The sequence below is a fragment of the Caloenas nicobarica genome, chromosome 6, assembly GCF_036013445.1.
Source record: "Caloenas nicobarica isolate bCalNic1 chromosome 6, bCalNic1.hap1, whole genome shotgun sequence".
In the NCBI taxonomy this organism is placed as follows: Eukaryota; Metazoa; Chordata; class Aves; order Columbiformes; family Columbidae; genus Caloenas; species Caloenas nicobarica.
In genome coordinates this window covers 21,211,613-21,234,054 of record NC_088250.1, presented here as the reverse complement: position 1 = coordinate 21,234,054, position 22,442 = coordinate 21,211,613, and the positions used below count along the sequence as shown (strand labels likewise).

General features: G+C 44.3%; 3 protein-coding genes across 12 annotated transcripts in view; 2 read left to right on the top strand and 1 right to left on the bottom strand.

Moving 5' to 3' along the window:
* LOC135990053 (kelch-like protein 23) overlaps positions 1-16,308 on the top strand; it is a 24,147-nt gene extending 7,839 nt beyond the window's left edge. For 2 of the 7 annotated variants that reach the window (XM_065637372.1, XM_065637368.1), the window contains exons 2-12: positions 10,810-10,889; positions 12,102-12,205; positions 12,374-12,548; positions 12,704-12,811; positions 12,906-13,006; positions 13,251-13,322; positions 13,404-13,446; positions 14,165-14,305; positions 14,649-14,832; positions 14,993-15,124; positions 15,845-16,308. In XM_065637372.1, the coding sequence (XP_065493444.1) occupies positions 10,824-10,889; positions 12,102-12,205; positions 12,374-12,548; positions 12,704-12,811; positions 12,906-13,006; positions 13,251-13,322; positions 13,404-13,446; positions 14,165-14,305; positions 14,649-14,832; positions 14,993-15,124; positions 15,845-15,942 (1,224 nt within the window). In that variant the 5' untranslated portion in view covers positions 10,810-10,823 and the 3' untranslated portion in view covers positions 15,943-16,308. Of the gene's footprint in view, positions 1-632; positions 786-1,323; positions 5,003-5,406; positions 5,531-8,108; positions 8,464-10,809; positions 10,890-12,101; positions 12,206-12,373; positions 12,549-12,703; positions 12,812-12,905; positions 13,007-13,250; positions 13,323-13,403; positions 13,447-14,164; positions 14,306-14,648; positions 14,833-14,992; positions 15,125-15,844 lie in introns of those variants that run through there. The other 5 variants (XM_065637370.1, XM_065637367.1, XM_065637373.1 and 2 more) reach the window with 5 other exon arrangements.
* Positions 15,943-22,381, bottom strand: METTL5 (methyltransferase 5, N6-adenosine). 4 transcript variants are annotated; one of them, XM_065637379.1, is made up of 9 exons: positions 21,570-21,723; positions 20,872-20,978; positions 20,173-20,294; positions 19,403-19,517; positions 18,775-18,956; positions 18,296-18,378; positions 17,934-17,985; positions 17,228-17,277; positions 15,943-16,062 (listed from the first exon to the last, which is right to left on the bottom strand). In XM_065637379.1, exons 3-9 carry the CDS (start codon positions 20,279-20,281, stop codon positions 16,009-16,011), a joined length of 645 nt encoding a protein of 214 aa, XP_065493451.1. In that variant the 5' UTR covers positions 20,282-20,294; positions 20,872-20,978; positions 21,570-21,723; the 3' UTR covers positions 15,943-16,008. The 4 variants fall into 4 exon arrangements, with proteins under 4 accessions (XP_065493451.1, XP_065493449.1, XP_065493448.1 ...); XM_065637377.1 differs by having other exon boundaries at positions 20,877-20,978; XM_065637376.1 differs by lacking the exons at positions 20,872-20,978; positions 21,570-21,723 and adding an exon at positions 22,291-22,381.
* UBR3 (ubiquitin protein ligase E3 component n-recognin 3) overlaps positions 21,940-22,442 on the top strand; it is a 116,842-nt gene continuing 116,339 nt past the window's right edge. The window contains exon 1 of the mRNA XM_065637380.1: positions 21,940-22,442. Within this exon, the coding sequence (XP_065493452.1) occupies positions 21,997-22,442 (446 nt within the window). The 5' untranslated portion in view covers positions 21,940-21,996.

The window sequence follows — 22,442 nt, the reverse complement described above, 5'->3', positions numbered from 1 at the left end:
GCAGTTACACATTCTGTGCAGTTGTTTTGTCCTGTTTTCTGTGTAAAACTTCTTAGATGCTTAAAAAACCCACACTAATTTCCTAATTGTGGTTCAGTTTATCTTGCCAGATCCCTTGTTTTATTTTGTTTTGTTCTACTCAAGCCAGAATTAACATGACTCCGTTCTGTTTGTGTCCTTGGTTATACAATAGCATAATTAGCAATACTGTGAGAAAGACTGAAGTGTCAGAAAAGATACCCCGAGACACTGAATGATCTCAACTCTCATCATCTTTGTCCTTGCCATATAAGTGACCTTTAAAAATCTCTATAAGAAAGTAATTCCCTGTTCCAAAACCAATGTGACAATATACCTTCAATTACTGCAGAAAAAATTTGTGAAATATTGCATGGTTGTATTACATGCAATATGTATCAGTTACTGCAGTTTTATTTATTGCTCTTGATTTGTTCTGATAAAATAAAGTGTCTTGACAAGTTTATTTAATTTCACGGTCAGTTAAATACTTGCAAGCGTAATTTCACCCTAAAATATTAATTAACAAGTCATTTGACGTGATTATGGATGCAAGTGACTGTGGTTACCGTGTGCAGTCTAAAGGTGTGTTGTGACTTTCGCACTGTGTACAGGTGTTGGAAATGCCACCGCCTGTGTCCTGCACGAAGTCATCTATGTAACCGGAGGTCACTATGGGTACAGGGGAAGCTGCACCTACGATAAAATCCAGAGATACCATTCAGGTAGCAATGAGTGGAGTATAGTCACCACAAGTCCACATCCAGGTAAACAATAATTTCTGTAATGAGCATAGAGCTTGATTTGATTATTTGTTAAGCCCAGTTCAGAGTTTCTGGCATGTTCCTAATAAAAGGAGCAATTCCTTTAGGGCAGCAAGGGCCAGAGTGGGGTCATCTCCCAGTTCCACACTCTGAGAGGGCAAGGGAAGACCCTCTTCAAGCATCTGTACCATATAAATATTGAACTGAGGAATGGCTACATTCTGTTTAATAATATAGTAAACTAACTTTTTATAAAATCTATCCATAGGCATTTCACAAAAATAATTTATATAAATTTTAAGGGAGTTTTCTCTATGTTCTACACTCATTAACAGTAAGTCTTTAAAGCAGTCCTCACTAAGTACTGATGCTTGTGTCTTCTGTAATGCCTTGAGCTTGGTTTTACCAAGTGTAGCAGAAAATCTGGAGGTGTCTCCTAAGCTCAGTGGAGAAACTCAGTGGTGCCAAATGTTTGTCACGTAGTTGCAGCTTAAGTTGACGTTATCATGCTGAGTTGAACTGTGTTCCTTTCTTCCTGAAGAATACGGATTGTGTTCAATTACGTTACAAAACAAGATCTATTTTGTGGGTGGACAGACCACGATCACGGACTGCTATGATCCCGAGCAAAACGAGTGGAAGCAGATGGCTCACATGATGGAGAGAAGGATGGAGTGTGGCGCAGTGGTTATGAATGGCTGCATCTATGTAACGGGAGGGTATTCTTATTCAAAAGGAACGTATCTGCAGAGTATTGAGAAATACAACCCTGAACAGAATAAATGGGAAGCAGTAGGTAATCTTCCAAGCGCTATGCGGTCACATGGCTGTGTCTGTGTATATAATGTGTAAACACTTAATTTTCATTTTGCTGTTACAGAAAACAGCAGATGCAGTATTCATAATAGTACTGATTACCTCATGAATGAGATGTCTAATACAATCTCTTAGCACACATCATTAAAAACTAGCTATAATTTGTCTTTATTTTGAACAATTCAGGGATATAAATGTGGTAACAAGATTTCCATCTATTTTTCAATCCAATCATTCTTTCCCATGAAAGTTTTTGAACGACTCTCATAATACTTCGTGCAGCTATATAGGAACCACTGTGAAAAACAGATTTGTTTTCATTAATCACTGGGTGGAACTATGGTCTAGTGCTAAGGTGAGTAAAGCCAATCAAAATCCTCTGCACTTCTATGGTCTACTGGGCTTAAGATGAAATCTTTGATACTCTGAAGTTAGCTACAGAAATGGTACATTGCCACAAGCTAAGCTTGTTGTACCTACAGAGCAATTTCACTTGGATAACTAGGCCATCACACCCAGAAATCATGGGCAGTTCTACGATGCCTCTAATTCTGCCTTCAGATGCCAGAGCGGATAAGAGCATGGGCTCTGAGGGAAAAAGTGTCACACAGTAGCCCCAGAGCACAAGCCGAAAGTGTGCGCTAGTTTGCCAGAAGGAGAACAGTGCTCTGCAGCACAAGGCAGGACCCGTGAGAAATAAAAAAAGACTCTGCCTGGCTTTGTATTGGGCTCTTTGGCTGATGCACAGGTATTTTTTTTCAGAGGAAAGCCTTAACATGGTAACTGTTTTTTTAAATAAAATTTAAGAAGTGTGCCTTTGTGGAATGAAATGAGAGAGACTGGAAAGTTGCTAACATCCCTCCAATATACAAACACCTCTATTTTGTTTAACACCATTTGGTCTTTTCTGAAAGTGCTAAACTGTGATTTGAGCAAAGGTGACAACTGGAGAAACTTATCAAAATATGCATGGAGAAATTGAATGCTGACTGGTCCACTGGATTTATTTATTAGTTCTGTCATAATGTAATACGAGATCTTCAAATTCTGTCTAGAAAGCAACTTGAGATGGGCAGGAAGGGAGTAATTTTGTCACCTCTTCGCTGGGAGACTCCAGCAGGCGGCTCCCAGCCCAGCGCAGCGTGGCAGTGCCTGCGCTGGCAGAGCAGAACCATATGCAGTATTTAAATAGCAGGTGTTTTGGCCCTGCCATCCCCAGCCTTCTCATCACCAGCCCTTGTTCTGCATCCTGCCATGTAGGTAGCAATACAAATGCATTTGATTGGATCGGTACTGCAGTGACTTCTTAGGATTTGTTTTCTCCTCGTGGCCTGTATAGACAGTGTAACGTGGGGCTTCTTGTTAGCTGGGTTCCCTGAGGGAGCAAGGGAAAAACTGTCGTCTTTCTGTGCGTGTGTCAGCTCCCCTCTAATGCTGGACTCACTTCTCTGGGTTCAGTTATGTTCTACAGAGAGGTATAGGCCTTAAAGATGCACACTTTTTTTCAGGTTTAATGAAAATCAGTAGCAGGTTAGAGGGGGGAGAGACTGAAGGAAGCATGTGAGTTGCGTGGAAGGTACATGGTGGCAAAGCCTCCCTAGTGCTGAGGAGGTGGCTGTGAAGAGCGTTTCTGCTCCTGCCTTTGCTGCCCCTCAGCTGGTCCTGCTTCAGCTGCTGTGGGCCTGCCGAGTCTGATAGCGGTGATCCAAATAAAGAAACACCTCGGGGAGCAGAGAGGCTCTTTTAGCCCAGATCAGTTCCCCCATCCAGCTCATAAAATGACAGCAGAAACAGCTGTCACACATGGGCGTGGGAGGCAGGGACAACAGAGGGCTGCCGCAGCGTGTGGTGGGAACTTCCTACACCAGCACCACCGCCTAAAATGAAATTTTGGGTTTATTGGATTTATCAGATGTGATTAAAGGAGCTTTCCAAGCAGCTAAGCCCTGAGTTTATGACTTTTCTTGTTCATAAGCATTTTCAACATTTTTTTTCTTTCACATTTTTATGTTATTTCTCACCTGCGTTTGACTGCTGGTAGCAGGTGGCCGTCAACTCTGAGCTTTGACGTGAAGTTCTGTGCTGTATATGTAGTTCTCGTTTTGATGTCTTTGTGTGTCACCTTACTATGGCAGAAGCCCATGTGTGCGTAGGTTCAGCATTTTGCTTTGTTATCCGTCCCACTGAGAGCTATTTAAGGATCCAATGTAATTTGTTTAAAGACTAAACTGTGAAGAGGTGTGGGGAGTTGAACTCTGGTGCTGTTTGAAATGCACAGGCCGGGCAAGTGGGCAAAAGAAGAAAAGTGAATTTGTTTCTCCTGGAAATCTCCACAGCTGAGAACTGTTCAGAGGCAGGTGGAGATTTAAAGGACAGTATTGCAAAAGCATGAAGGTGGTCTTTGTATTGAACTAAACTGCGGTGAAGTCAACACATATATGTAATTATTCACTGCAAAATATGTACCTGTGAAGCTTCATGTTTGTTGAAAAACAAGAGCATAGAACAGCAGCTTGTGTCTGGCCCTAAGGTTCCTTCCTGCCTGTGTTCTGCCACAGCTGTAAGTCAGTGAAAATACGTCAGAATGAGGCAGGGATGAAGGAAGCGTCCCCCTATCTGCTGCTTCTAAACCAGCTGCTTCACGTGGGTGGAGGTCAGCGCTGCGCCCGGGCTGGAGCGCTGCAGCCCGGAGCCCCCTTTTCCCTCTGGGCAGCCCGCCGGTGAGCGATTCGCTGCTCCTCGGCCCGATGGCAGAGTAAGAAAAAGCCTTTAGTTCTCACGTGCTTAGAGAGGACTTGCTGATCTGGCACAAGCAGAAGTCAGTGACATTACTGGCTGGGGCTTCAGATAAATCCTAATTTGTTAGAGATTTTTGAATGCCTTAGAATAAATGGAGTGTGGCGGTTCAGACTTGTTAAATTTTAACTGGTGCTATTTTTTACAATAACCGATAATGCCCTTTTAAATTCGCTCGTGTGTAGCGCATCCCAAGAAGGTGCGCAGCGATGGGGTGTTGAGCGCCGCAGGGCCCCGAGTTCAGCGGAGGAACAGGGCTCTGGCTCCAGGTCAGCGGCTCGCGCGGCCCGTGGAGGTGGAAAGCTCAGAGCTGGGGATCTTCGGCCATCTGCCTGAGACATCTTTAATTACACCAGTTGAACGTGAACACTAAATTATTGTGCTATCGGACCTGTATTATGTTAGACACTGTTCTACTGTTTCACTTGTGAACTAGAAAACTAACATACAGAAGTTGAATCAATTGTTAAGTCAGGACTATTTATTGACGTTTTTACTTGTGTGATCCCCTTGTTTGTAGCGCTGGAGATGTCTACAGCGCGTCTATAGTACTTCGGTGAATGTTTGTAATAGTTAATAAATGTGCACATAGCATCGCTGTACCAGTACAGGCTTTTGTTACTTCTCTTAACCGCAAACCCGTGTGACCAGACCCCCCGGCCCGGGCAGGTGCTGCGCGTTTCCCGTTCGCCGCTGTCCGTTCCGCAAACCGTTCCGGGCGCAGGGGCACCTCTGGCCGCGCCAAGGAGCGGCGGCGGGGCGGCGACGGGAGCCGAAGGGCGGCGACGGGAGCCGAAGGGCGGCGACGGGAGCCGAAGGGCGGCGACGGGAGCCGAAGGGCGGCGACGGGAGCCGAAGGGCGGCGACGGGAGCCGAAGGGCGGCGACGGGAGCCGAAGGGCGGCGACGGGAGCCGAAGGGCGGCTCGGAGCGCAGCGTCCGCGGGGCGGGGACTGGAGGCGCAGCCCTCCCCAGGGCCCGCCCCGCTCAGCCGCGCGCTGCCGCCCCGCCCCGGAAGCGGCGCGCACGTGAGGGGCGGGCGGCGGCCGCAGGGGCTGCTGGGCCGCGCGGCGCCGACTGCGGCCTTTAAAGCGGCGGAGCGGGGCCGCGTGGGGGCCGGTGTGGGAGCTGCCGCAGGTTCGTGTCCGGGCCGGCCCGTGGCCCCCGCGCGGGGCGGCTGCGCCGGGGGTTGGCGCCGCTCGGGCGCGCCGCGCTCCGCCAGGCCGTGCCGGGGCAGGGCGGGCTCCGGGGCGGGTGGCGGGGCCTGCGGCTGCTGGCGGGCCGGCCGGGAGGAGCCCCCGGGGCGGGGAAGCACGTGCTGCGGCGCGGGGCCCGGCCGCGCCCGGCGGAGCTGCCGCCGCCGCCTGGCCCGCAGCGCTGCGGGACGGGCGGAGCCGCCGCGGTTCCCGCCGGCAGCGCCTCCTGCGGGGGTGGGAGCGCCGGGGGCTCGGGCGCCGCGGGAGCCGGGCGGGCTGAGCGCGGCGCGGGGCTGGAAGTGTCTGGGGGCGAACCCGTGGGCTCCGAGCACGGGCGTGCGGTGCGGGAGCTGACACTTCTGCCGTTTACATGCTGCTTGTAAGGAATTCCTGCTTACACTGCACCGATTCTACCCAAAAACTAACCGTGCCGATACCATTGTGATGGCGAGTGGCGGCAGTTAATCCTTACCGGAAACAAAGAGCTGTGTGTTGATACAAGAACCTGGGCAGAAGGCTCACACCTCTCGCACACGGGTTCCTGAATTCCATCAGTAACAGCTCCATGTTACTTTATTGGGGAAACTTTTTTTTAATCCTTTTCCTCTCTCTATTATAGTAATGGTAAAAGCAGTTAGCCTGCAACTAGGTTTTATCCAGATCATAAATCCGTAAACTAAATTACTGGTAACATTAAAATCCACCCACGGGTTCTTCTGGGATCTGGCTAACATGGTGTGGGATGATATTGCTGTAGGTAAAGGGCTTGACTGTCATTTTCCATTTGTAGTTTAAATCTCATGTTTACTTGCATTATTTTACCTTGTCTTCATTTTGAGTAGTACTGATACAGGCTGTTGGCAAACAAAATGAACAGCTCAGTGTGGTCTAGTGAGAAAACACTTCAAATAAACTCTTAGGTAGGATTTTGCAGACTTCAGGCTGTGGCTGTTCTTCAGTGGAGCCAGCTTTTTATTATCTTCATTGCTGCACAGCAGCTGAAAACTATTGATCTGGAAGTTGGATCCAGAAGCCAGGCTTGTGCCAAATGACTGAGCTAAAGAGCCTGAAGTGAGCATGTGCAGCAAGACCAGAATTTCTCTTAAATTAGAAGGCTGCTTCTGCTTTTATCCTAAATGGGTTAGAGCTTGATCAGTGTCTGAACTGAATTCCACGTGTGGCAAGCTTGACTCTTTCTTAGTCTTGCCTTCAGTATGTTGTTACTTGCAGCTGAACGGGTGCTTTTTAGAAAAACTTTTCCGCACATAAGACTTAATCTGAAGGACTTTTCCCAAGTCTTGTGTTGTTTTGTACTTCTGTACAGTTTGTTTTTTATCTTGAAAGTACTGCTACAGAAATAGACTTTGTTTTTCATCTCTTAGCAGTGGAGCTGAGCCTTACTATGTGGAAAGTGAGTTGCTGGTTCTGGGTATTCTGGTACCCAGAGTGGGAGACTGGTGCACGGAGAGCTGGGATGTGCAAGAAAGAGTATTCAAGGATCTAACAAGGCTGAAGGAGTTCAGGTGGCAGAAGCTGGGTGAAGACAAAAGCATATGTTCTTCCCTTATGCTTCACAGCACTAGTAACTATTATCTTGGCATTTCTTAATGGCTTCTTGGATGTGCAGCAGTAAAACAAAGGCTGTCCTGCATGTTTCAGACTGGTGTGATGATTTTTTTTTTTTTGTGAGGCTAGAAGAGCCAGGCTACCCTGGACAGATTGAGGGGTCGATCTCTCTAAATGACAAAACCAAAGCAAAGTCAACAGCTTTATGAATGGCTTTTATTGTAACTACACCATCTCAGACATGCAGCCTCTGCCTAATCCTCACCTCGTTAACTGGGGTAGAACCGCTGGTGATTTGGCAGTATGCAGCCGAAAGGCCCCAAGTTTTATTTTAACAACTTGAATTCAAGGGAAAACTTTCTCCAAGAGATCCATGTGCTGTTCCTTAAGATAGGTTAAACAGCGAAGACTGCTGAAGGAGCAAACAGGGAGGCTGGTCTGTGTTTCACGTTACAGAGGAGCACAGAGCACCTGCCCCAGCTCAGCTCTTCCTTGATGGCGTACTGGGGTCTGGCCGAGCAAATGGAAGGTGCTGAGGAAAGACTCCTCTGTCCAGCTCAATCTGTATTTCAGTGTGTACCAAACATGTTGTCTCTGTTCTAGAGTTCCAGAACGTATTGTTAATGCATTTCTTAAAACTGGATACATGACTTAAATGCAAATTATTTTTTTTTCCTCACAATATGCAAGAGGGAGGAATTTTTTATACCTCTTAGTTGTTGTGGTTGAACCCCAGCTAGCAATTCAAAACCATGATAGTCACTTGCTCATTTCCCCTCACCCTCAAATAGGAGACAGAATCGAAAGGGAAGGGAGAAACTCATGGATTGAGTTAATAAAATAACAAAATAATACTAATATACTACTATTAGCAATATATATATAATGGAAATAGAATATAAAATAAAAGATACTCAATGCAATTGCTCATGAACTCCATCCGCACTGTGCAGCCACTCCCTGGAAGAGAGCGAGCACCCTGGTCCCAAACAGCCAGTCCTGGGGGAAGAGGGCAGAAAGGCCCAGAGGCCACTGCAGAATGGCAGGATGGCAAAAGGACGAACTGAAATAAACTCCTGAATGAAACTCAACTGAAATGGAGCAGAACCGAAACGTCCCTCTCTCTAGCTGGAAAACTTGTCTTTCCTTAAATGTGAAGCATGATGCTAATGGCATGGAATGTTCTCATTGATCAGCCTGGATGTCAGTCAAGGTCTGTCCCATCTATGCCCCCTTCCCAGCTGCCTCCCACCTGCAGACAGAGAGCCTTGAAAGACCTTGGTCTCCCTGACAATAACTAGGATAACAGTAAGTTCTTACATTCTCTTTGTTTCAGCTCAAAGCCTCCACAAAGTTACTTGGAGAAAAACATGAATTTTGTTCTGAGGTGTTATTCTCAAACTAAATACAAACAACAACTGTGCTAGCTACAAGAAAGAAAAGTTTCCAACTGCATGAAGAAAATTAACTCACTTTCAGTAGAACCACCACATTAGTAAATGAGTATGTAGTCTTAAATGTTAATTGAGCTGTACTGTAAAAAGCACTTGTAAGAAAATGGTTTATTTAAATATGTTGCCTACTGCTTAAAAAAATCTGCACCTGGAGGAGACTTTACAATGTGATTTAAATTGCCAAACTAAGGTTGGAGAATATGGAGATCCACCCAGCCACCATTCAGTACTTTTGTTTGACCCTGAGGATATTGTTTGATGTCAAACCCAACCCACTACAACTGCTTGCTGCCACAGAAAGGTTTTTCTGATTTTCTTTTTTATTCTCTTGTCTTCCCTGCCCTAACGGTTCCATTATTAGTGTCTTCTACAAGCTAAGTCAGTGATGATTTTATCTAATAGAACTGGTTTTCCATTTCTTCAGTAGGGGTTAACTTTCTGTTGGATCAGGTGTTACACCTAAGGAATGTGGTCAATTAGTTGATCCAGTGGAAAAAGCTGAGACTACTCCATAGACTGTCATTAAATTACACCAAATTAGGTATAATGTAAAATAGAACACTGGCTTCTCACAATTCAGGCTGGGGACAACATCACAGGGGAGTGGTAGGATAGTGCCGGCACCTGAATGTGGTGGTGAACTGAGGCAGTCTCCTGCAGTCAGGATGGCTCAAGTGAGACATCTCTAAAGTAACTGCAACTGTGAGCTGGTGTACAATGGCCTGGATTTCTGTGAAGTGCTTTGCAGACAAATGGATGACACCCTAAGCATAGCTGTCAACTAACACTCAACTGAAATCAAGCTTTAAGGAGTGTTACAATGTTAGGTACAGGTGGCAGTCCAGTAGTGGAGACCAGGATGCAAATGTTAAGGCTGTAAGTGCCTAGATTAAAAAGAACTACAAGCAAGTCAAAGGATGCAACCTGGCATCAACATCAGGAAGAGGAGGCAATGGGAGTACTGCAGACTGCAGGCTGAACCAGGATTGGTGAACTAAACTACTAAAATAAGAAGGTGGGGCTGCCGGGTGGCTGTGCTGGTGAACATAATTTCCTGTGACAAGGGAGTCTCGGGATTTCTCCCTACTTCCACCTTGTCAGTCATCTTGATGCTCTGAAAGATGTTCTGTCCTGCAAGTGGCAGAAGAGCAGAATGTGTGTGCTTAAACCTCCCAATAAGCCATGCAAGACATGAGTGCAAACCCATCTTGAGTAGTCTTAGTGATCACTGCTCTGTGAGCTGGGGTAACTGAGGGCTATGAAACTGCTTCATCTTCTGCAGCTGGATTTAACAAGCGTGATAGTGGCCAAAGGGAGAAATCTGTGCTTCATAGTTCAAAACTGAATTCAAACTGATTTCTGACAGTTTTATAAAGCTGCAGTTTCCCTCAAGGATTACTCTTCACCCTCTATCCTTATCTTAAGAGCAACTAGATAGACATTTTCTGATGCGAATTAACTTTCTGGCCAGTAGCTGCTTTCTTATCAACCTTCTAGTGTGTGTAGTGGCTGTATCTGATGTACTAGGATTATATGCTTAATGCCAGTTAAGGTAACAAGTTACTTTCAAGTTAAAACATCTTACCTCTTATCAAAGATGCTTGATTCAGTATTCAGGCAGAACTGCATTGAAGACAAGTTTGTAAAGTTTAGGATGCATTAGTAAATGCAGATATTTTCATTCTGTCCTCCAGGAAGTTCCTTGAACTTCCAAAGATTAATTAGGAGGCAGAAGTTTCAGGAAAAGTTTCTAATGATAGCTATGTAGGAATATTAAACAAGTTTTGTTATTGATGCTTTGCCTAGAGATGAGTGGTTGGATTTGACTTAGAGAGCAAACATTGTTGGCTCTCAGGTTTATTGCTGTTAGGTACCAACTGAGAATCTATGCCTAGAAAAGGTAAATAACAAATAATGCTGTAAAGTGCCAGCATTTTTTTTTACTTCTCTTGAATGCAGAATGTCAAATGCTGTCTTAACAACCAAAGTATTTTGCTTTTATTCCCCTCCCCCTTGTTTCATAGTTTCCTCTTGGAGTTCTGCAGTCATGTTTAAAATTGGCTCACAAGCATAAACATGGCTAAAAACTCAGCTGTTATCTTGTTTAGATGAGGCTGCTGTGAAATGCAACACTACACAAATGTAAGTCTGTAGAAAGTACTATTCAATACTTAATGCATTTGCTCTATATTCTTTTCAGCACAGCTGGTGAAAATGGCTGCAAATGGAGAGGGTGAAAACATGTCTATTTTGGAAAACAAAATCTGTCAGCAAATTGAGGTAAGTTCAATTTATAGTTTGGAATCTGGACTGGGATGCAGTTTTGGAGGCATTCATTGTTAAGGACTTGGCTAATAGAAGTTAACTTGATTGGGAATTAGACCTGAATCTTCAACTCTTCAAAAAATGTCTGTCACAGGTCTATGACAGGTATTTAATACTTTAAGATAAGTTGTAATTGTAGTCTAAGTTGGAAGTTACATTTCTCTAGTGTTGCCTGTTAAGACCACCATTTAAAAACGCAAAAGGTTTAACTTGGTAGTGTTTTAGGTGCTATGGCAAGTAAATGTATCATTGAACAATTTATTACTGTGTTCACTGGGATTATTCTATCAATGTGAATGGGAAAATGCATTTAAATTCTATATGACTTAATTGGAGAGGGGGAATCCTCCTACTGGGGAATCTGTGCTGGTCAAAATACAAAAAAACAGAGATTGAGGAAAAATAGTCTACAAAGCTAGACTTGTGGTAATGTGATTTTGAGGTATTCTAGAGGCAGAGGTATTGTTGTAAAACCTGCATTGGCTTTTTAAAGCACAATTATATCGGTGGAAAGGCTTCAACTTACCCTATGCCTTCAAGTATTTGACCCTGATTAGATTACTGCTAATAAGCAAAAGAATCTCATTAACTTGTCTGTCTTGTACTGACTGAACTGGACAATTCGTCAACTACATGACACTCTGCTCTTCCCACTCTGGACATGATCAAAATGGGAACACAGTAAATTAAAATAAAAATATTTTAATCTTACAGTATTTTCTTGAACAAGACCTAGAAACTCTAGTCTATGTGTATGATTTCTCAACGTGGAAAATACAATGTTCTTGCTTATACATTCCTTAAATGAGGACTAAAACCTGAATCTGTTAGCGACAAATTTGAGTTTGACTCTGCAGAGCTTGATCAGGCTGATGAATAATTTATGTTAACAGAATAAGCTTCCTGCTTTTTCCTAAACAAAACTGCAGTCTTTTGCCTTATTAGTCCCATTGCAAGAAGTACTTTTTTTTAGAGCTTATGTGTTGCAGCTAGCTTTTCCAAAATATCATGTTAAAGCAGGAAATAATAACTTCAGAATTTCTAATTGTTCAGATTCATTAATTTGATATGTCTCAATGCACTGCAGTAAGTTGTCAGATGAAAATTAGTTTTTAAGACCAAACATTTGAAGACAAATATCTCTCCCTTTTTTTTTTTTTTGCGCAGTACTATTTTGGCAACCACAATCTACCAAGAGACAAGTTCCTAAAGGAACAAATCAAGTTAGATGATGGCTGGGTGCCTTTGGAAGTAATGATCAAATTCAACAGGTAAAAACAAAGTACAACTGATCTGGATGGAAGGGTGATATTCAGCTGCTTATCTCTGTTCGGGGCCAAATGTCCCTGGTCTGCATGTACAGCTCCTACTGCTGCTTTAACATTTGGCTTCAGCTTTTCCTGTATATTTGTAATAACCTGTGTCTGCTTACTCAATAGGTTAAGTCGCCTTTCAAAAGATTTTAGTGTTATTGTAGAAGCATTAAGAAAATCCAAGACTGGTTTAATGGAAATAAATGAAGACAAAACTAAAATCAGAAGATCTCCAAACAAACCCCTTCCTGAATTAAATGACCAGTATAAGGCTGCAATTAAAAACAGATCTGTTTATGTTGTAAGTAAACCTCTTCCTTTGCTCTGTGCTGTCCTGCATGACTTCGACTGAAAACCATCTAAATGAAGCTTGAATTAACTTGTACTAGATGGGTTTCAATTTCTGACTAGGTGTCAGTTTGTTGCATATAATTGAAGCTTGTTACTGTTTTGCAGAAAGGCTTTCCACTAGATGCAACTCTTGATGACATCAAAGAATGGCTTGAAGATAAAGGTCCAGTTGAAAACATTCAAATGAGAAGAACGTTGCAGAGAACGTTTAAGGTAGTAGCTCTTGCAAGGAACCTGGGGCAGGGATCCCCCCAAACAACATTCTGCTCAATTACTCCAGCACTGAATGTCTCTTACCATTTAACAGGGCTCAATATTTGCAGTTTTTGACAGTGTTGAATCTGCTAAGAAGTTCACAGAGATCCCAAACCAAAAGTACAAAGACACAGAGCTGATAGTGCTTTTCAAGTAAGTGCACTTAACTGAGGTATGAACTCATAATGGTCAAGGGTGGATTTAGACAAGAATCCAGCTTGACTGGAGAAGCGTGCATTTCTACACTGTTGTACAGGTATTGGTCACTGTACCTTTTGGAGGCTAGCAGCTCAACTCCCAGTGATAATCTCAGCTGTTTCTTGGCTACTGCTGCCATATGAAGTAATTATAATGCAATACTTAAAGTGGTATTAACTGAGCTTATATTCTATTGAAGGGAGGAGTACTGTACAAAGAAAAATGAAGAAAGGAGACAAAACAAAGTAGAAGCTAAAGCAAGAGCTAAACAGTAAGTCATCAACTGAAGTACCTGGTTTGGCTCACCTGACTGCACTTGAACCAACTGTTAATTAATTTAACTTTTCTACAGGGAAAAAGAAGAAAAACAGAAACAGGCAGCAGATGCTGAAATGGTATGGGTTTCTTAAATAGCTATACTGAAAAGTATGCAATGCTTGCTTTTGTATGGATTTTCAGTCCACACATAATGTAGGTGCAGGAGCATGTTTGTTTTGTAAAGCTAACATGGGATATTTGGAGTTTGAAATTGTGTAATATAGAGCACTTTCTAGAAAGTCAGTTCAGCTTTTCAACTAAACTACAGTAAGACTTTGTTATGTCATGGTATTCATTCTTATTTTAAAGAGATAAATTTTATTTAAAGGATCATATCCTGAATTTAAATTATTAGGCATGTGTGCCTGTTCAGAACTGATCCTAAATGCACCACTGAGATCATCATTGTTCCAGTAAGGATTTAATCAGTATTACATAGATTTTTAACCTGAGGTGTTAGCCTTCAGGAAATTGTTTTGTAGAATTTAACGAGTGTAAGTCTCTTACAGGAAAAAGTCCTAAGTTGCACATAAATGCATCATAGTAAGCAAAGAAAATTAAAAGAAAAAAAAAAAGAATAAAGGAGTGGGGACACACTAGGCAAGACTTGGACATCAGCATTAGTAAGCTATGTAGCAAGAATGCTTGGGTTACTGATGGTGCAAAGTGGGGGGTGACTTCAACTGCTTATTTATCACTGTCATGTTTTAATAGTCTCAGGATTGGGTGGTGGGGGGAAAGAATATTCAAGCTTGACTCTTCGACAAAAATGTGGGTTTTTAAAATTTTGTTTAGAAGTCTCTGGAAGAAAAGATGGGATGTCTTTTGAAGTTTTCTGGTGACCTAGATGATCAAACATGCAGAGAAGATCTCCATGAAGTATTTTCCGGTCACGGAGAAATCAAATGGATACACTTTGTCAGAGGTGCAAAGGAGGTCAGTAGAATCTTAGACAATGAGTTAAGATCTCTGTAGTAAAGTCTGAAACTGAATTATTAAATGCTTGTTCTCTTTGTGGAATCACAGAACATTTAGAGAGTTAAATTATTCCCTTAAATTCTTTCAAAAGAATGGATAAAGGTTCCAGCCTTCTCAGTTGATAAGTTCAACAGAGACTGTTTGTTAGGACAGTCTGAGGGCTTTGCTTCAGTCTAGACATATCTTACATCATGCAAAATTAATGAACTTGCTGAGGTACCTTGCAGGACATGTTGTTCATCATTCTAGCTGAATGTTTTCGCAGTAAGATTCAAATGCAAATACCACTCTTCTTTTTAAGGGAATTATCCTATTTAAGAGTACTGCAAAAGAAGCTCTGGAAAAAGCCAAAGCAGCGCATAATGGAAACTTACAGCTTCGGAACAAGGATGTTACATGGGAAGTGCTAGAAGGAGATGCAGAGAAGGAAGCTCTGAAAAAAATACTGGAAGATCAGCAAGAACTGCTGAAACAGAAAACAAAAGGTCCTTTTATTGGTTTAAGCATTTATAATGTCCTAGAAGTGGCACTGTGTGAAAGTATAAATAGTGAAGACATGATAAACACTAACTGTAAAGTATTCTTTTGAGCTTGACAGTCAAAAGACAAATGATACAAAGTTCCTGACATCTTATATCCCCACAGGACGCAAAATTAAAGGAAAAGGAAGAGGGGGGAAGATACCTCAAGGTGCACACAAAGGAAAAGTAGAGTTTCAGGGCAAGAAAATAAAGTTTGAGAATGAAGAAGAAGAAGGTGAAGATGGTACTAAAACAGGTATGTCATTCTGTGCACTGGATGCAGCTGCTTTAGTACATGGAGCTGCTTTCTGGAGAAGTACCCACATTTCCTAAAAGTGTTTCAGATTTGCCCCTACATTGTAGTATTTCTGTCCTCTTTGTCAGTATCAGTAAAGTAACTTTTTAAGGGTCTTGTGCTTGATTCCTTCCAGAAATCTTCGGAAAGCATATTAAAATAATTACTAGATACGCGAGTTTGTACTGCAGGGCTGTTCAAAGCATTCTGCAATGAAAGATGGTGGTTGTTGGCAACATCACGCAACTGTACAGACCCAGTCTCTGGAGTAGTGAATTTTTTTTTCCTCAAGAATCCGAGAAGACATTGGTTTTTTAATATATATATTCTGCACATTTAGCTTGGAGAAGATGAAGAACTAAGCTTCTGTTCATTAGTTATGGCACCTGCTTAAACAAAACCCAGTGAAACCTACTCCTCTTAGATTGTATCCCTTCATCTTCTTACCTGCTCTCCTCCTGTAAAGTTATACAGGGAGGAAGCTCTTCGAAGTTGGTGTTTTGGAACATATAAAAGCTTTGAAGTCACAGTAATAAGTAAACCCTCTAGCATAGCAGTGGCTGTGGATAAACTAGGACTGATCCTTGAATTTACATGGTAGGACGAGTTTTTTTCAGAAAATTGCAGGTAATACTGCAATGCTTTCCTTTACCATAAATGACTACATATTCAATCTTGCAGAACCAGCAAGTCCCAAGAAGAGACCACTAGAGGAAATGGAAAAAGAAGAACCTGCACCAAAACAACTGAAAACAGAAAACGGAGATGGAAATCAGTAATACTATAATAAAAAATAAAATAGTTCTTTTTATTGTTCCATTTTCAATAGGTTTTAAAGACATGCCTCAGTTCGGGAGTTTCTTGGCAGAAAATCTAATGAAATCCACTTCAATGTCAACCTATAATGAGAGGAAAGCTTCATTTTTTTAGGTTACAGCTTTTTGTTGTTGGTGTTTAAGCAGCATGCTTACTCTTAACATACCACCCTGGAAAACTTTTATATTTATAGTTTTGTTTATACTGTCAGATCCTCTCAACTTCTCTGGCACTTCATTCAAATGTAAAAGGTTCTGGACATTACTGTAATCTTGCAGTTACGTTAAATAGCAACTGCCAATAAATTCGGAACTTAAAACTGCTTACTACTGAAGCCTGGATGTTCATGTGGTATAAAGCTGTAACTGTGAAGTAGCAAAGCTGAAGGACAGATTTCCATCATTTAAGTTCAAGTCACCAAGAAAACAGGTACAGCTGAATAAAACTTCTAGTCTTTGCTACTCAGCATTCCTAACCATCTTCAAATCTTGCTCAGTCTACTTCCCCTATGGTAATGGGATAAATGTCTTCTAGGCCAGCATTTAGCACCCAGGAAACCTGCCCGTGGGATTAAGCTTCAATACTCCAGCATCCTGACTAGATTTTCTATTGTGAGATGAAGTGCACAGCTTCCTCCTACCCCCTGTAAGATGGTTCTGTGAGGGATTTCACCGGCTGCAGCTACTTACAGGACAAAGCATAGAACACTGAAATAATGCTACAGCTGTGAAATCCTAGTTACTCTGGCCTTCATCACTTCATTCAGTCTAAGTTTGAGTTGCAGATAGGATCAAGCAAGTAACTATTAAAAGTTGTGTCAAGGATGCTGCCCTTAGATCAGAGGTGTCAAACTCATTTTCACCAGGGGCCGCATCAGCCTCGCAGACTGTATGTACAGTCCTAAAATTACATTTGGCCCTTTGAAGGCAACTGCAAGGCTGATGTGGCCCCTGGTGAAAACGAGTTTGATACCCCTGCCTTGGATTTTTCATGCCTAGTTGCAGTGCTGGCTTTAATCTTTGTGTATAGCTTTGACTTGCATTACAATTATTCTTTTCCCTGTTCAACTACAAAATGTAGTAACAGCAATGGAACTTGATGTCATCATAGTGAAATTCTCACAGGTGCTGTGAGCATTCCTCATCCAGTATATATGGCCATCAAACTTAGATTTTCTTAAGTAGAATTTATTTACCTGCCCAGTACAAGACAGAGCATTTTCTCAGTTATGTTAGGTCTTATACTTACTGATTTCTTCTTATGGAACTTGTATGATGCTGGTAGGTCATATCTAAGTTCTGTGAACAGTAGAAAGAACACTTGTTATACTGGAATGACTTACACCCTACACCCATGTTCTCCTGTTGCCCCGCTCTGCTGCCCCTGACTGGATAAACTGTTTTGACCTCTGGACTAGATTATTACTGAACATTTAAGCCAACCACATCACACAGTAAGTGGATGGCAGAAATGCTGTTCCATGTCTCAAGTTGTATGACTCTATAAAGCATCCAGCTGGTGACATGGAAGAATAGGGAAGATGCTTGAACAACTCTCAGAAAAATATTAAGGTGACTATAAGGACAGGGTACTTTTTTTGTGTGTGAGAACTGACCTGCACTTTGCTTTTGTTAAACAGCAACAATCTCCTTTTGAAACAAGAAGGTAGGTAACTTTTGCTTGAAGACAGACTCTAGTCCAGGAAGAAATAAAGTTCTAATTCTGCACAGAATATGTATTCCTCAGAGCCTTAGTAAGTGCCTGCTTGTGTTCTAGCCAGGTAGCAAGGTAATAAAAAAAATGCTGCTTACAAAAAGACTTAAGTTATTTCCAGTGTTAAATCACACTTAAATGTACCTCAGACTGTTAAGACTGGCTAGTAGTATTACAGGTATTAGCCTCCAACAAAATGTTGGGGTGCTGCTTTTTTTTTTTAACGACAAATTAATCTTACCTGCTATGACTTCCATCTTCACTTCCCATTCATCTGCTTTCTTTTGAATGTGCTACAATATTAAACAGATACAGGTAAATTTAAAAGCTCTTTCTTACACTGTCGTATAAACATATACGTGGTATAAACGGCTCCTGTATTTAAGAAGTCTCCTGTGCTTTTGTTTTTCAAGGTGAAGCATTTGATCACTTATCTTGATGCATGTGAGATCAGTTATTTGACAGGACTAGTATTCAGCTGAAATGAGTTTCATTCCCATAAAGGTGTGAAAAAATCAGTGAAGATATATATAGACAACATAATTAAATGCCAACTATTTCATTGCCTCATTAATGCTCACCCTACTAAAATGAAGGACTTACCTGACGTGTTGAAGTTTTATGAAGGGAATATACAGCTGTTTTTGCCATTTGTAAAGCAGTTTTCAGAAAAATCATATCCATTCCTAAAAGAATGTTGAAATTCTTAGAATTGTTAAATGCAAGCTTAAACTAGAGGATTTAAAGATCTGCCTCATACTTCAGTTTTTCTGGAGTAATAGCTATTTGAGAAACAGCACTGAACACATGAAGGTACATAAAGTATTTCTAAAACTTACCCAATTGCTTTTAGTAAAAGAGAAAAATGATAGGGATATGAAATAGCTAGTAATGGTTATTTCAAACCCAGCAATTGTTATTTACAAGTTGAAGTTGATAATCTGTACTTAATAAACTGATTCCAGATCCACAAAATTCTAGGTAATTACAATAGGTAATTGTAATAAAAAGGGAGATGTTTCATTAGAAGTGTTCCCTTGCTGTTTCATTCCTATTTATTTCTGACTTTCAGAATTACCAACCTTTATTATGCTTTGTACCAAATGGTGGGTTCATAATAACAGTGTCGAAAGTCTCTGACATGCTGTCAGATATACAGCAGACATCGCACAGAACCATGTTGATGTTGGTGAGCTCAAAGTCTTCAATATTGCTATTAAATATTTCCAGCGCATCTGCATCTATGTCAAACCCCACACAAAATCTATTTAAAAAAAAAGCCACATATTAGGCTCTTGCAAAATAAAATGATGCTTAAATTCTGTAGTAAAGTTTTGAAAGAGATCTGTGTACAGAACTTGTTTTCTATAGGAAATGTAACAAGCATATGCTATTAATTCAGTGCTGATAAATGCAAGCAGCTCTGTTGCCCTTTCTCAAATACCGTTTTAAAGTTTGTGAAGGAAGTTTCAAGTGTTCATTTAGTACTTTGGGGGAAAGCAAACATTGTCACCTCCAAATTCATGGCAACTGTCCATCTCCTTCCACTATTTGAATGGTTATTGACTGTCTAAACATATTAAATAGCCTCATTATGTACCAGATTAGATATCTAAAATAATATTAGTTCAGCATTACTATGTCCTAACCTTATTTTCTATTCTTCTATACCAGAAAAAAAACCACCAGAATTTAGTATTAAATACTTACCCTGCTCCTAACATTGCACTTCCGATGCTGAGCATGCCACAACCACATCCTAAATCTGCAACTGTTTTGTTTTCAATGTCATCAAAGGTATTGTGAATTGTATAAAGCATACATGCTGAGGAAAAAACAAACAAACAAAACAAAAATGCCGCAGGTCAATAATATCAAATATGCATCTGATTAATGAAGAAAAGCTACTTCTGTCTTCAGAAAACCCTGAACTAAAGGTTTCTTGTCAAGCAAAATCAAGCTGATGTTCTCACTGTCTGTACTTCTTTTTCATTTATATGTGAAAAGAACTTAAAAACATTTTGGCAAGTACTAGAACTGTAGATCTTTGGCGGAGAGATTACACACAGAGCTGTGAGTATCATCTGTGGAAAAATGTATGTGGGAGAAAAACACGTAAAATATTGAAAAAAATCATAATTAAGGTATGATGAGTGTCTGTATGTACACTTTTGCTGGTTTTTGTATGCTGTTCAATAAGTCCATTTCAGCTTTCTGATTTACAGATTAAGACGTTTCTATTACAACATTATATTTTAAATCAGATTACCTTATTTTTGGATTGTACATTAACAGCGTACTTCAAATGAAAATAAGTTAACACATCGTTTAAAAATAAGTAATTACATTCCTGCTGGATACAATTTCTCAACTACTTTTAGTGTAAAGCCTTCACAGGAGATAATGCAGTAGAAATACTTTTTTGTTAAGTGCTGATGAAGAAGCAGTAGAAGAGACAGCAGTGCTGCAGGACCCTGTACCTGCGATGTGCGGGCTCGTTGGATACTGCTCAAGGAGCAGTTTGGGACTCTCAAAAGTATCAACTTGCTGAAGACAGCTTTCCAGTTCTTTAAGCTTTATTTTCTTCATGTTTATCGCTTAACTAAGGAAAATAATGTGTAATCAGTTCTAATAATATAAACAAACCACAGATTATCTGTCATTATTTTACACCAAATCCCACCGCATTCAGCACCCCCGGGCGTTCCCGCGCGGCGGGTTCGGGCCCAGCTGACGCCGCACGGATGTTTCCCCACCCACCGCCGGCAGCCGGCTCCCAGGCCAGGCGCCGAGGAGGCCCCGCGCCCGCCTCGGCCCAGGGCTCCGCAGAGCAGGAACCGAGCCCCGGAGACCTGCCCCGGCCGCTGGCCCGACGGCGCCCTCTCCGCGGCCGCGAAGCCGCTGGCCCGCACACCCCCACGCCCGTGACGCCGCCTCCACTCACCGCAGCCCCGGCGGGGCGGGCGCAGGGATCCGCACTTCCGCCGCGCCGCCCGGCCCCGCGCAGCGAGCCGGCCCCGCGCCGCGCCGCCCGGTGACGCGGGACGGCGGTGCCGCGCCCGCTGCAGGGCGCCTCCCCGCCGCGGGGTGGCCGCTGCCTGCGGGGCTGCAACGCCTTCCGTTAACAAATGTTCGCTTTGCCTATCGCGCGTTATAAACGCGATACATTTAGTTACAACCTTACGTGTTACAACCATTACGTGCTCGGGAGAGCCAGGTCTGTCCCCCAGCGCTCTCCTCAGGGCTCAAACCGCTGAGCTCCGCCTGGCCGGCGGGAGGGACGCGCCTGCAGAGAAAAGCAGCGAGTTTAACCACTTTTCTCACGTTTTCCTTCCTGCGGTCCTGGAGGGAGACGCGCTGCACCGCGGGCCCGCTGCTCCCTGCGCTTACGGAGCAGCCCCAGGAGATCCGGTGGCGAAGCCAGCAGAGGGGAGCCCGCCCGGCGAACCCGCGGTTCGCTGCTGTCACATAAAAGGTTACTTTCGTTTAAGGGCAGATTTTTGTTCTTTTAAATTTTTCCATTACATAGTTGAAAACCTACTTATGGATCTTCACAACGGCTGAACAGCACGTAAGCTACGGCAGCTCGCACCCAAGTACATTTTCTCCAGTGGGAGCGGGCAGCCGCGCTGCGCGGCCTCCCGGCGCGGGGCTGCGCGTGGCCGGGACGCCCGCGGCCGCGCAGAGGCGGGAGCCGCCCGCGGGGCGCGGGGCCGCTGCCGCGCCCGTCGGCGCTGCGGCACCTCCGGCGGGGCTGCCGGGGGGAGCGAGCACGCAACACCGGCGCTGAAGCCTCAGAGGGGCCGCCCGCGTTCCCGCCGCGCTCCCGCCCTCGGAGCTGCCACCGCCTCACCCGGCGGGACCCCGCGGCCCGGACCTCACGGCAGCCGCCCGGTAACAAAGAGGAGTCCGCTACCGCCGGGAGTGCCGGCCTGCCCAGGTGGGCCCGCACGGCAGCCGAGGCCACGATGGCAGGCGGCGCGCACCCCGTGGCTGCCGCCTCCCCCGTCCCGACAAGAAGTTTCAGGCCGACGGGCGGCGACATTTTGTGGGGCGGCGGCGCGGGCCGCGCACCTGCGCGCTGACAGGGCGGTGCGAGCCGGCGGGGAGGGCAGAGGAAGAGGAGGGGTAATGTCAGGGGAGGGGAGAGGCAGCGCCAGGAGGAGGGAGCGGGCGGCGGCGAGGGCGCCGGTTCCGTCGCTATCGCGAGAGGGAGGCGCCGCTGGGAGGGGAGGGAGGGCGGCGGGGGGGAGCCCCAGAGCCGGGAGCCCGGCGCAGCCGTAAGGGCTCCTCAGTTTCCCATCATGGCGGGGGCCGGCGCCAGCGGCCGGGATAAGCGGGCGACGGCGGCGCGGCTGAAGACGGCGCTGGGCGGCGAGAGCGGCGGGGCGGCGGCGGGCGAGCTGCGGGCGCTGCTGGAGGGGGTGCTGGCCCCGGCGGCGGGCCCGGGCGGCGGCAAGGCGGCGGCCGAGGCGCTGGAGTGGTGCCGCTGCCTGCTGTCGGGCGGGGAGCCGTGGGACAGCTTCGTGCAAGCCGTGCGGGCCTACGACCCGGCCACGCTGTGCGGCCTGGTGTGGACCGCCAACTTCGTGGCCTACCGGTGCCGGACGTGCGGGATCTCGCCCTGCATGAGCCTGTGCGCCGAGTGTTTCCACCAGGGCGAGCACGCCGGGCACGACTACAACATGTTCCGGAGCCAGGCGGGGGGCGCCTGCGACTGCGGCGACAGCAACGTCATGCGGGAGGCCGG

Bases quoted from the DNA above. Each gene is read 5' to 3' on its own strand.
- METTL5 (XM_065637376.1), bottom strand. From the start codon at position 20,281: ATGAAGAAAATAAAGCTTAAAGAACTGGAAAGCTGTCTTCAGCAAGTT. The intron at 18,379-18,774 runs GTTGGTAATTCT...ACATTCTTTTAG, and splicing joins TGGTACAAAGCATAATAAAG to GAATGGATATGATTTTTCTG. The intron at 17,986-18,295 runs GTAAGTCCTTCA...TTAATATTGTAG, and splicing joins ATAAAACTTCAACACGTCAG to CACATTCAAAAGAAAGCAGA.